Source organism: Macrotis lagotis, chromosome 1 (assembly GCF_037893015.1).
Source record: "Macrotis lagotis isolate mMagLag1 chromosome 1, bilby.v1.9.chrom.fasta, whole genome shotgun sequence".
In the NCBI taxonomy this organism is placed as follows: Eukaryota; Metazoa; Chordata; class Mammalia; order Peramelemorphia; family Peramelidae; genus Macrotis; species Macrotis lagotis.
Genome location: NC_133658.1, coordinates 63,137,012 through 63,151,205, shown reverse-complemented (window position 1 = coordinate 63,151,205; position 14,194 = coordinate 63,137,012). Strand labels below are relative to the sequence as shown.

General features: G+C 42.7%; 1 protein-coding gene across 4 annotated transcripts in view; it reads right to left on the bottom strand.

Annotated features, from left to right (window-relative positions):
- ZDHHC1 (zDHHC palmitoyltransferase 1) overlaps positions 1-13,900 on the bottom strand; it is a 48,215-nt gene extending 34,315 nt beyond the window's left edge. For all 4 annotated transcript variants that reach the window (XM_074202428.1, XM_074202432.1, XM_074202433.1 and 1 more), the window contains exons 1-3: positions 13,670-13,900; positions 7,601-7,843; positions 1,888-2,063 (exon numbers count right to left, since the gene is read on the bottom strand). In XM_074202428.1, the coding sequence (XP_074058529.1) occupies positions 1,888-2,063; positions 7,601-7,843; positions 13,670-13,804 (554 nt within the window). In that variant the 5' untranslated portion in view covers positions 13,805-13,900. The remainder of the gene's footprint in view (positions 1-1,887; positions 2,064-7,600; positions 7,844-13,669) is intronic.
- Positions 13,901-14,194: the final 294 nt, after the last annotated feature.

The following is a 14,194-nucleotide window of genomic DNA, read 5'->3' as shown; positions in this document are numbered from 1 at the left end:
TTTATTTGCTAACTATTCATTAAGTATCAGGGCACTGTGTAAGTGCTTTGCATACTTTATCTCACGGTGATTGTCACAACCACCCTGAGAGATGATGCTAGGGTTTCAATTGCATCAAAATGATAGTTTAATTTGAGCCTAACAAAAATCCCATGAGATGGCTGGGTCAAGCATTCTTCCATACTTCAAGGACCTGTTTGTACTGTCCCTCATGGGATATTCCTGCCTCTCCTGGTAGCCTGTCCCCACTGAGGTTGGTCCACTGCCAATAGGCAAGGCTGACAGGTCCATGCTTGGGACTCTTCCAGCCTGGTCAGACCAGTTTGAGTTTGTATAACACTGGGGGCAGTTAGCCATGACTCAGGGATTGAAGACTCAATGAGGTAGAGTACAGGATCAGAGGCTATGCCTGTATCCATTAAAGCAGGATCACATTTTTAGGTTGTTTTTGTGTTGCTTTCCATACTTGTGTCCCCTGATTAAATTAGTCCAACTGTGGATTACAGTGAAGTCTAAGAGAGAACAGGGAAGGAGATGGGTCATGAGTCTCTGGAAAAGACTCTGAGAAGTCTGCAGTGGCTCTGCTGTTACTCTAGGGTTTGTTCCTACTGGTTTTAGTCTGGCCTAGCTGTGTGTGGCTGTGGAGATGGCACCTCCAGGGATGGGGCATGTTTCTATGGCCCATGTTTGGGTATCAGGAGATGAAGCTCATCAAGGACTCTGACAGGTAATCATACATTTTTTAAATTAGGCCAAAGTGTCAGGAACCTCACTTTTTCCTGTAGAGCTCAAGACTTTATGCTTGTTACTAACAGAGATTTCCTGCAGCCCTTATTGAAGAACAAAAGGGTTCCATAGGGGTATCTGCTAAAAAGCCATAAATTTCTACTATTTTTGTGAAATAACTCAATTTTTTGATAGTTCAAGTTATGTGAGGAGGTTATTTCTGAATTTAGTATTTTTTATTCTTCTAATTGCCATTAAATCTAATCTAATCTAACATAACATACTATCTTATATTACAATATATGTTATATTATATTACATGATGCTAGTTTATTACATTACATTATTTGGAAAGAGCACTGGATTTAGAATCAAAGGACCTGAATAATTACTATCTGTGAGGACCTGGGGAAAGCACTTAACCTCTCTGGGTCTCAGTTAACTCAGCTTACAATGAAAAAGTTAAATGAGATGATCTCAAGTCCTTTCCAACCCTAAATACTGTATCTCAGATTCTATTTTCTTCTTTATCCTGTAGCAGTGCAACTAGACCCAAGTACATTCAAGATCTATACCACAAAGTGAGTGTATCATTTTACTACTAAGACTTTGTGAATATTCTTTAACATAATTCTGTACCTTTCCAAGTTAAAAGAATGTTGGTCAGAAGTGAGTTCATAAGATCATAGAATCTCAGGTTGTGACCTCCAAGGTCAATTAGCTTGCTGTGAACCTCTACAAGAATCCTCTACAACAAATCCAATCAGGGGTCATCCACTCCAATGAATACTAGTACTTCCACTTCCTAGCTATGTGACACTGGAAAAGTCATTTCATCTCCCAGAGTCAGTTTCCTCCTCTGCAAAATGGGGATAATATAATTGGTAGGATCACAGGATCACTAAACTATTACTTATTTTATTCCATACTTGGGAAAAGACCAGACAGCTGAGAAAGTGAAGACATCCAGGAGTCAGGCCCATCAATGGAATGCTGATGATGGTGGCCATAATTCTGGGGGAGGAGTTGCATCCTTTTCATTATAGAAATCTGGCAACTTGAAAAGTCCCTTATTCACTCTGTGGTACATGCCCTGACTTGCTCTCTCTGCTGTCACCCTCCCCTGTCCCTCAGATTCTTCCAAGAACTAGGACAACTCACACATCCACATCACAGAGATTACAGTGCAGATCCTCAATGACGTGAGCATGTTGACTACGGTTGAAGATGGGCAGAGGCCCTGTGTAGCTCTTCTCTCTCACACTGGCATCTGCTGGATCGATGGAGACTGCAGTCAGGTGGACGACGAGATGACAGATAAAGACAATTCCCATACACTGAGCCCAGGTGGTTAAAGACTCACTCTGCATGTAAATTTGGTCAGTGGCCACAAGTTATGTGGCTATAGGGCTCTCCCCCAAGATAAGAGCCTGTTGCTTCCCAGACATCTTCCTCAGAACAGAGGGTTCCCTCCCCCCCACAGCCTCCTTGTCCCTGGTCTCCTCCCCAATGCAGGCATGGGGTCAAGGGACACCTGAGTTGCCAAATGAACATAGCAGCTGTGCAGGGAATGGTGTAAGTCCTTGCTTTGTCACCTTTACAACCACCTCCAGTACAAAGCCTCATTCTGCATTGCCAGAAATCTATTGCTGAGAACCCCAAGAGAATACAGATGAAAAACACACACTGCATGCACAAGATCTAAGCTCAAGACCCAGCTCTGCCACTTCCTAATTATGGGACTAGTTAACTTTTAACAAGACAGCTAATAAGGCTCCAGTTTACTTATCTCTAAAATGGAGATATGCTTGGCCTCCCTAACAAATGGAGTTGTTGTGAGGGATTCTAAACACTTTATCAATATTGCTGCACTGGAAAAACCCTAAGCTATAATTATTGATTAGAAGCAGCCTGAGGACTGGATGAGAGAGCAGCAGATGGGAGCTCTCTTTCCTGCTCAGCTCAAACTTGGCTCCCTGACTCTGGGAAGGTCATATAATAGCACGTCAAATGAAAGGGGTCAAACACATGAGATGGTCTTTCTAGCACTAATCGTCTGCTCAGCACCACAGTATCAGTGGAGCACAGGACATAAGGAAAGGTTGAAAAAGGACATTGTCTGGCTCTCCTAGCTCCCAGTTACTAATAATCATGAACTCCTAGAATGTTGGCAGAGTCACTGGCCGAAGTCAGGGACTGCCAAATGTAGCTAGGAATGTAAAGATGACTCGATTTGGCCTCAGGAGCTTGATTTAGCTTGTCTCCTTGGGTCAGTTCCTTTTCTCTGACCCTCAGCTCCTCATTTGTAAATTTGTCCAGTTGCAAATCCTGGGATCTGAGGTATCTCATCATCTGAAACACCAGAAGCAGTAACACCTGTCACCTTTGCTGACCTGATTAAAGCACTGAATGTCCTGGACAGGGATGAACTATGGGAATCAAACAAAACCTGAGATCCCCTGGACTCAATTTCTCCATGGTGGGAGGAGCATTATGATGGGTGGGGATATTTGGTATGAACTACTCACATAACAATGATCCTCTGGGCCCTCCGACAATCTACTCATGCCAGTGAGCTTTAGAAGGAGCCAGTCTAGAGGGAATCAATTGACCTTAGAGCAAAGGGAGAATAAGGGGTGCTGGTAAAGTTGTGGGAGCACTGGAGGCTGTCTTCTCTAGATTCAGTCTGGTAAAGGATGACCTCATACTGACAAACTACTTGGAGACAATCAAAGTTTTACTAACCTACACCCAAAAGATGTTGTGTCCAAAAAAGAGGTATCCTATAGCACCTGGAATCAATGTAAGAATCAGTGGATTGGAAGTCAGATGATTTCATGGGGGGGGGGGTAAACAAATGAGATAGTCTTTCTAGCACTAATCGTCTGCTCAGAACCACATCAGTGGAGCACAGGACACAAGGAAAGGTTGAAAAAGGAACAGAGCATGATCATTGTCTGGCAGAGAGAGAGAGAGAGAGAGAGAGAGAGAGAGAGAGAGACAGAGAGAGACAGAGAGAGACAGAGAGAGACAGAGAGACAGAGACAGAGAGAGACAGAGAGACAGACAGAGACAGAGAGACAGAGAGACACAGAAATAGGAAGTAGGGAGGAGTGAGAAAGTAAGGAGAGAGGAGAGGTGGAGTGAGAAAGAGGAGTGGGAGAGAGAGAGAAAGAGAGAGAGAGAGAGAAAGAGAGAGACAGAGAAAGACAGAGATGGGGGCTGGGGAAGAGAGGAGAAGGGGAGAGTTTCTTGTGTTTACTCAGTGCTAAGTGCTGTGTAAAGTGCTAAGAATACAAATATAAGTAAAAAAGAAAATATTCACCCTCAAGGAACATACCGCTTACAGTTTGCAAAGCATGATGAATATGAAACACTACTAATTTTTTAAAAAGATAATTGCTACATACTTCTGGTAATTCATATGAACATCAATGAAATTGCTAAAATCTAGAAAGTATTGCTAAAGACTATGATACCTTGAGCAAGAAATGGAAAAACAAAATGGGAAAATGTGTACAAAATATTCATAGCAGCTATTTTTGTGGTAGCAAAGAATTTGAAATTAAGGGGAATGCCCATCAATTGGGGACTGCTGAACACGTTGTGGTATATGGACATGATGAAACACTATTGTGCTGTAAGAAATGATCAGCAGAAGGATTTCAGAAAAACCAATGCTGAGTGAAGTTATCAGAATTAGGAGAACAATGTATGTATTCACTATACAATAATCAACTGTGAATGACCCAACTATTCTCAGTAATACAATGATCCAAGATAATTCCAAAGGCCCCATGATGAAAAATTCTAACCTGCTCAAGGGAAATAAATGATGAAGTTTGAATGTAGACTGAAGAATACTATTTTTGATTTTTAAATTTTTTTATGCTTTTTTCTGTCTTTTACAACATAACTAATATGGAAATATGTTTTGTATAATTGCATATGTATAATCTATACCAAATTGCTTACAATTTCAGGGAAGGAGAAGGGGAAGGAGAAAGGGAAAGAATTTGGAACTCAAAATTTAAAAAAATGAATGTTAAAAATTGTTTTTACATGCAATTGGGGAAAATAAAATATTATTTTAAAAAATTGAAAAGATCTTAAGACACAGTTAAGGCTTTAATTACTGCTGTCTACCAAAGTCAAAGGATTAAAAATTAAAATGTAAACTTGATAAGTAAACCATTGGGTTAAGATAATGTCTGAGAATAAGATATTTCTGAACCACAGTTTAAAATAGAAGAACTGGCAGACATGATTGCTGAACAACTTCCCAAAATTGCTGAAAGACCATGCAAAATGAGAGAATACTACAGGCCTAGAAAAAAGGAAATGTCCTGAATTTTTTTTTATATTTTTTAAAAGAAAAGAACAGAAACTAAACGTTTGTCAATGAGCTTTCATTTAAATTTCTTGCAAAATTAGAGATGCAATTAGCAAAGGTGCTGAACTTCTAGAAAAGGGAACAATGATCACTAAGAACCAACAAGGCTTCATTAAGAATAATTCATGTGAAAAATTAATTCATTTCCTTTTCTGACAGGGTTCCTAGACCGGCAGAACCATGTAAAATCTATATTTGAACTAGGTGAATGGCCAGAAGCACACATCAGGTTTTCAGTACCACTGCAGAAGGAATAAGTGGAATGCCTCTAGAAGTTCTGCTTCTCCTCTGTGCTATCCAATCTCTTTATCCATAAATTGTATAAAAGTAAAAGTAGTAGAAAGATCAGCACTGCTGAGACCAAAAAGTCAGAAGAAAAGATACCAGAGTCAGAATTCAGAAAGACTTTCACAGACTAGAAAATTAGGCTAAAACTAAAAGGAAATTTGAAAGCAGGATATAAAGAGAAATAAATGTAAAGTTTCATACTTAAATTGGAAATGACTTGGCTAGACAAGACACCAGTTGGCTTTAAAAAGAGTAGCATGCTTTTGTGGTCTGCAATATGAGTCAACAGCATGACATGGAGGTTGCAAAACCTAATATGAACTTAGGTTTTGAAAATTCTCAAGTCCAATGTCAATGAAAGGAGGAAAGATGATGATCTTCAGGTTTTCTATTTAAATGTGAAGCAGAAGAGGCACAGAGAGGGGAAGCCTCCTAGCACCATTAATTAGAGAGAATGGGCTCAGAATAACTGATGACACAACAGTCAATTACCTACAAGTACACATCAAGGTCAAGTTCATATAGAAGAGAAAAAGAATAACATCAGTAGGATTAACAATAACCTCTTCTTACTAGCACATAGCCTGGCTGATTAGAAAGTAGTTTTTGGTAACATTGGAGAGCCTGGCAGAGCTCAGCAAAGTCTCCCCTTTGGGTGCTGAAAGGATTTGGGGCAGTTGTAATCTTAGGAAAAATTAGGAACAATGGCTGAGGCTCTTATTCAGTTTTCAGTTATATCCTTACTGAAAAAAATTGTATAAGTTCATAGCTAATCTTTTAGGTAAATTAAAATTAATTCAATTGGCAGGCACATATATGCTTTTACTGTGTAGAATGAATACATGGAAAGAGTATTTAATTTGGAGTCAGAGAACCTGAATAGTAATTCCAACTTTTACTACTTATTACTATATAAATGACCTTGAAGAAAAAAAAGATACTTTACTTTCCTGGCCGTGACTTTTCACTTCTGTAGAATGAGACTGAACTAGAGGACAACTAAGATTTCTCCTAGCTTTGTCTGATTATGATGATAATAATGAAGATGATCATGATGTCAGGCCCTGAGGATACAAACATTAAAAAATGGCCCAGGTCCCTCAAGGAAGATGAGACATATACAAATAGCATCAAAACATTTCTTCAATATTTTAGGAAGTTATTATTTCATCAATATCTGTATTTTTCTCCGGAGATCACTATTCTTTTTGTCTTATTAAACTGTCTTTTTCCATTGCTATAGGATTAAAAAAAAAAAAGAAAGCCATCTCAGATTGAGCACCCTTCTGGTGATGGTTTCTCCACCCTTAGTTGGTTGGTCCCCAGATGCTCCAAATCCCTTTTTTTGAGGCTGTGCTTGAAGGTTTACAGTTTTAGGACCTGCCAGAGTTAGCATTCTATAGACATAACTAAGGTCACCTCTATGGAGGAATTCTGAAACACAACTGATTTTAAATCAAATCACATTTCAAATACCCTGAGGCATTTGCTATTTAAGAGAACTCTATGGTAAATTCTATTGTAAAGTAATTAATTCTTTATTATGCTCACCCTGTCATTTATATATTATGCAAACTTGGCTTTCCAGAGGCTCAGTTTACTTAAAGTGATTTGCACCTATAATAGTCTGGTAAATATTACTTCTCATTCAATTGCATTTAATGTTTAACAGTGACTAGCTCATCAGATAGTAGAATCTCACAAATACTTAGTGAGTTAACTCTAACATTTTTACATCTGGGAAACAGCATCAGAGTAAGAAGCTTCCTGAGAAGCTTCCTGGTCAATCTCTCCTTAACGTTTCCTCCTGCACCATCTCCTAGTAGTTCTCTCCCCACTTGTACACAGACACACCATATCATGCCAGCAAAATGCAAGCTTCTTGAGGGCAGGAACTGTTTCACTTTTGTCTTGGTATCACTGGCACCTAGGACAGTCAATACTTTGCAAATGGTAGAATCTTAACCAGTACTTGCCGAAAAGTCTTTCTCTTATTTTACAGATGAGGAAATGAAGGCCCTGAGAGGGGAAGTGACTTGCCCCTAGCCCCATGGATAGTTAGCTGGTGGCAGAGCCAGGCTTGCCTGACTCATTGACCCTCCTATAGTCCATCTTCCTCAGACCCATGTTAAGTCCCTCAAGAAGCCGACTGCCCTAAAACTGCTAGCACACCCCACCATCTCCCAAGGATACAACGTAGCCAGCAGGCACCCACTGGTGTGGCAGGAGGGGAATGAGGATCCCAAAGCCAATCAGAGCAAAGAAGAGGTACAGCAGCCAAGCAACAATCTGGAATGGGTGTGGGGGCCAACTCCAACCATTTCTCCGAGATCGCTGGCCACAGAGCTCAGGGGATGGTCCACTGCCCTGGTCTGAAGGGATCCATTCAGACTTCTCTGGAGCTGTCTTATTAGAGGGCTTGTTGCAGATGTTCATCTCCAGAGAAAAGAGAAAAAGGAAAATCCTATTAGCATTAATTCCTAGCCCCAAAGTCCAGAATCCCAGCTAAAGCCCAAGGGAATAGGATTTCTTTGCATTTGTTTTGCAAGTAGGTAAACTGAGATCTGTAAGCAATGGGAGTAGGGATAGGAGGGCAGATAACTCAGAGCTATCAGGCAAGTCACTAAGCAGAAATTAAACAAGAGTTTCTAAAGGTCTATACTGTATACAGCATAGTGGTTTGTTACTTTTAAGTATTTTCTCTTCACATTCATCAAAACAAACAAGGTAAGGCATGCAATCATTCAGTAATGGTATCAGCTGTTGTGCCAATAATAATGAGAACACATGCTGATTCTGTTAAGATTAGTTAGTCATCTCCTATTAATGGGTTATGATTAAACCTGAGGTCCTCAAACAAGGACTTCTCTGTCAAAAAGGGCTTTTCTGGCCTTGGTTAATCTAATAGCACCTCAGGGGCAAGGGATATTCCACCTTGTGATGCAGGAACTGTTTTGAGTGATACCTGGACCTCTGTCTCTAATCCCAGTCTAGAATAACAATTTAGAGTAGAAAAGTAATTTCATTGTCATCATCATCATTATTACTACCTAAACAACACTACATCATGTGTTTCCCTTGATCAAAGAGAATCAGGAAAAACAAGACAAAGGATTAAAAATCATTATTGTTATAATGATCAATATAGCTTGTTTCTGTAGAACTTTATAAACACCTTCTTCAAAACTCTTTGACATGCAGTGCAAGGGGCATTATTTCCTTTCTATAAAGGAAAATTAAAGCTCAAAGAATTCACAAAAATACAGAATTGGCAGGAACCTGTGTGACCAGCCTAATGCAATCCATTCTTGAAGAAGAATCCTTTTCTACAGCATTTCCAGCAAGTGATCACCCAATGCCCACCTGGAGCCCCCACTGAAGAGGATCCACTGACACCCGAGGCTGACCATTTTGGATCATTCTAAGTGTTAAAGGACTTTCCTACAGTGGCTACTGAGGAGTACAACTGGAACTCTGTTGGCTCCTAGTTCAGTGTTATCCAGCATCCCATGGTGAAGAGGAACTGACTGGTGAGCTGGCTATGTCAAGCTCAAGATCTCAATGGCTTGGAGCTAAAGGTTGAGATTTCTTTCCCTTCTATCAGACACTTCCACACTTTGAGGGATGAAAATGTTATTTTTTTTTGCAAGGCAAATGGGGTTAAGTGGTTTGCCCAAAGTCACACAGCTAGGTAATTATTAAGTGTCTGAGGCCGGATTTGAACTCAGGGACTCCTGACTCCAGGACTGGTGCTTTATCCACTGCACCACCCAGCTGCTCCCTGAAAATGTTATTTTTAAGAATTCAATGGATAAGTATAAAGTGATTAAATCATAAGCTATATGGCCTTTGACTAGGCTATCCAATATTTAGGGAAAGTCCAACTGGTTGGTTCTCAACACCATTAATAAGGCAGTCCTCAGATGGCGGTTACCCACATTATAGGTCTGCCACCCAGAAGAAAATAACTTCTAAAGAGCTTACCTAACAAACTCAATCCATAAAGAGATTACAACTGTGACACATACAATAGTAGCAGTAGATGGACCATCATTTTAAAAAAACAGAAAATTCTAGTCTATTGACCTGCATCAGGCAACCACAAAGGAATGGAGTATTGATAAGTTTTCACTAGTGAGAAGTAGAGACATTCACTCAGGAGCCACACCAGACCACTCCCATATGCACAGCAGAGGAGGAGTCTGACAAGATACTAAACATCTCCTTCTCTGGAGCTCACCAAAACCCCTAAAATGAGGGGGGGTTGGACTGTTGGGCTCTAAGGCCTATATATTTCCAAACACATGATCTTACTAGTCTTTTAACTTTGAGAATTTCCCACTTCTTTACAAGAAGAAATTCTTCCTTAGAAATAATCTCATTCTTTCCTGCTAAAATTAAAGCCAATTCCTCAATTCCTTACAGTGTTGATAAAGAATGACTGGTCACAATTTTCCTTAATAACAATACTTCACTGTGCAGTAGATAAGAGTATCAAACCCTGGAGTTAGGAGGACCTGAGTTCAAATCAAACCTCAGACACTTCATAATCACCTAGCTGTGTGATCACTAAACCCTATGGCCTTGCAAAAACCAAAAAAATAAATAAACAAATAACAACACTTCACATATCTGAACATCATCAAGACACTTAGGATCACAGAATGTCAGACTTAAAAGGATCTATCTAATCCAAGGTGCAAGAATCTCATTTACTCCTTAGAGTTCTCTTCTAAGGCTAAATTTAACTTTCTTAGCTTCTTCATAAAATCCCTGGTTTCAATTCTTCAATTATTTTTCTTCCCCTACTTAGAACTTTTTCCGGTTTCTTCAAATTTCCCTAGTTATGAGCTGCTAGCCTGGAAACAACATGAACTGTAACTATAAAGTTGAGATTCCAGTTTTCAAAAGTAACAGGAACAGAAAGTATTCCTACAAATTACTGTTACCCATTAAAGTAGTCATCTTGGGATACTATGGCCTCATCATAACTATGCTTCCATAGTTGAAAACATTTTTAAAATTCCTTTTTTTTAGGAATTTACATCAAAACCGGAATCACCAAATATGAATGCATGAAGAAATAAAAATGTATCTATTAAGTTCCTGCTGTGTTCCAAGTGCATTTCATTTTTGGAGACCAAGGTGAAGCACCTCTCCCCCTCAGGCTTTATAAACTGCCCATTCAAGACAGCACTAGATTATAGCAGCAGGCCCAAGCTGACTGTTCCCTGGGTCACCAATCCAGTATCACCAAAGCCAGTGTCAAGGCCAGGGCCAAAACTGTCCAAAATCCAGCAGCTGCCATGGCTGATCTTCCCCACAATGGAGGCAGATGAAGGGGAGTTAAGGTCAAACTGCCTTTGGAATATCCTTGGTGTTGGCAAATCTTCATTGTCAGAGAGGAAATTGTCTTTCTGAACTTAGCTAAGAGATATTTAGATTACAATAATTTTTCTAAAATGTCAATTTAAGATGAGATTGATTGTGTGAAGGTCCCCTTTCCAGGTATAAATTTTTAAGGAGCAGGGTTGGACCCAATAATGTTCCTTTCCTGCTCTGATAAATGCTGTGTAAACATGGACAAATTATTCCACTTTCTGAGGCTTCCTAATCAGTAAAATGGATGTGATATTAATTGCACTACTTATTTTGTACATTTGTTGTGTTGATCAAATGAGATAATGTAAGTAAAAAACTTTGTAACTATAAGGTAGCATTTACATGCTAGCCATTATTATGATGTACTTTTTTTCATATGACTTGTTGAGGATATCTTTAATGGCAGTACAAAAATTTCAAGTTTCACAAAATGCTTTTATCCTAGCATCCTCTTCTAGTTTTAGTCCTGCTCCTCCAGGGACAACTAACTTACTACTCATTCCGCTAATAGCAACTACAAGAGAGGAAGCATCATCAGAATAAGTAGTCTCTATTGAAGGGCAATATTTATTTGAAAGTCATAAATTTAGATCTATTTGTTTTTAAAGTTGCTGTGTTATATTTAGCCACACAAAAAAGAGGGAATCCATTTTTTTGAAGAGCCCACTCAGTGGGCAACATTAGGAGCCACAGACTCGGTCAGAGGCACAGAAATGTCCAAAGTCTAGGTGCCTTTGGCAGCAAGTCATTGAGTGGGAAACGTTTCCAGATCAGAGACCACTGTTTGGCCCAGAGTGATGTTGTTTGTCTAAGGCTTTCCTGCCAGTGGAGGAACAGAGGTGAGGGGGGGTCATGCCTGACAGTGACTAGCCAAGACTGACTCTAACAGGGCCCCTGAATAATTCACCAGAAACTGAAGCCAGCTGGCCAAGAAACAAAGCCTGCCCTCAGAATTCAGTGCCAGCTTTTAACAACTTGTGACAATCTCATTTAAGAAGTCTATGGCCATGAATTCCTTCGACATGGATGATTTTGATTTTGAAAAGGGGGAAGGGAGCAAATCAGACACAAAAGTCCCACATCTGGGGCACAAGATGTGTCGATGAAATCCAGATGATTCCCAGGCAGTTCCTCCCCTTTCAGCACTTCCCTGGGAGACCTGGCCTAAAACTTCTCTACTCTGGGAGATAATGCTGCCAGCTCCACGCCAGTTGTTCAGGACCAGAGCCAAGCACGGCCCAGAAAACAGCTCTGCCGCACAGGGTGCGCTCTACCCGAGGGAGCATCATTAGCAAACACCAACTGGCCTCCTCAAAAATGCAAAGGGAAGAGAGGCATGTTCCTGCTCCTTGGGGAAAGCAACACAGGGTCACCAACCTAGCCACAAAATCTTTTTCTTAAATTCTTTTTTTTTTTAGGCTTTTGCCAGGCAAATGGGGTTAAGTGGCTTGCCCAAGGCCACACAGCTAGGTAATTATTAAGTGTCTGAGTATGGATTTGAACTCAGATACTCCTGACTCCAGGGCCAGGGATCTATCCACTGAGCCACCTAGCCGCCCCTTTTTCTTAAATTCTTTTCTGAGATCAGGGCTTGCCACCTAATTGAATAAAGTAAGCGTCTAATAACGACTTGTTTCCTTTCTTTCTTACACTTAAAATGGGATGACCTTCTGAAGTAGACAGAGAAGGAAAGATAAAGGAGAAGGAGATAAAATGAACTACTGTTGAGCTAATGAGGAAGCTGGGAGAGATCAGACCCAGTAGGGCTTCTGGTTGGCCTCCTCCAGTGACCTCATTTAAAGTCCCCACTCCTATGTATGCCTTGATAGTCTTGGATGTCATTCTGGTAGAAAAGCCAAGCAGCTATCTGAGAGTTACTTTTTCTTTCTTCTCTAAGGGCTCAGATGTAAATACCTATATACTAGATATTCCATCTAATGAACTTGGGAATGGTGGGGAAGCAAAAGAAGGAAGTGTTGGGGGGGGGGAAGGGCCTGATCTGGAAACATAAACAAATGATAGATATAATTTACTGAAAGCCAAGGGCTGCAGAGTCTTTTTTTCTCTGTTATCTAGTGAGCCAGTTAGGGAGTGCAGTGGATAGACTGCTGATCCTGGAGTCAGAATGATCAGAGTTCAAATTCAGCCTCAGATAACTTCTAACATTTTTCTGATCTTAGGCAAGTCACTTAAAAAAAAATCTTGGGGCAGTTAGGTGGCACAGTGGATAGAGCACCGGCCCTGGAGTCTGGAGGACCTGAGTCCAAATTGGCCTCAGACCCTTAATAATTGCTCAGCTGTGTGACCTTGGGCAAGTCACTTAACCCCATTGCCTTAAATAAATAAAAAAAATTTAAAAAAATAAAAAGAAAGCCAAGGGCTGGGGAGAGAGAGAATTGGAACACGGATCCCTTCCTCAGCTTCAGCCCTTTTCTTAACTCCGTCAGTCTACCCAGCCCACCGCCCCTCACCAGGGAAGGAAATCAATAAAGCTCCTTCCTCCTCCTCAGCACCCCAGTCCCCGAGGGCAGCCCCTGCTGCTTGGGCCGCCCCCTCCTGCCGCCCCTGCCCTCACGGTCATGGCACGGCCACGAGTCTTCTAAGCCCCGTTAGCTCGGCCTGCTTCCCATTCGGCCGGGGCCGCCCTCGCCCCGAATTCTGAATCCATCCAAGGGGGCCGAGGGTCTTCCCAAAGAAGCGGGGCCGGGCCTGGGGGGCCTCCACCCGACTCCCGCGCTCTCTGGCCGTCCCCGGGCCCGGCCCCGCTCCCCGCTTCCAGGGCTCCCCGGGTCTCCCTCCTCCACAACGCGGCCGCGGCCCCGGCCCCGGCCCCGGCCCCGGCCCCGGCCCCGGCCCCGGCCCCGCGGGCCTGCCTCTCACCTTCTCCCGGGGCCCGGGGCCCTCTCCGCCCGGGTACGGCCGAGGAGCGTCAGGGCCTCCCGGCCTGGGGGGCCGCTGCGCCCGGTCGCCGTCTCCGCGCCCCCCGCGCCCCCTCGCCCAGGGACCCCATCGCATCCCCGGAGCCGGCGGCGGCGGTGGAGACGCGGGCGGGAGCGGCCCGGCCGCCGCGGCGAGGCCTCCCCTGGCTGGCAGGCGCCGGGCCCGTTCCCTTGGCGACCGCGGGGGCCTACGGCGCCGCGCAGCGGCCAAAACGTCGGGACGCGTCCGTGCGCCTGCGCGGCCCCGCGAGGCAGAAGGGCCGGGGTCTCACCTGGGGCCGCCCCGGGGCGCCCCTAGACGGGGAGAGCCCATCTGAGAAGAGAAGGGGAGGCGCGGGCGGCCCACCCTTCGGGGCTCCTTGGGAGAGATAGTCTCAGGAAAAAGGGGTGAAACGACTCCCCTGGGGTCACAGACCGCAGACCCAGCTGCCCCCCCAGGAGCCCCACTTTTAGACAATCTCTGTCT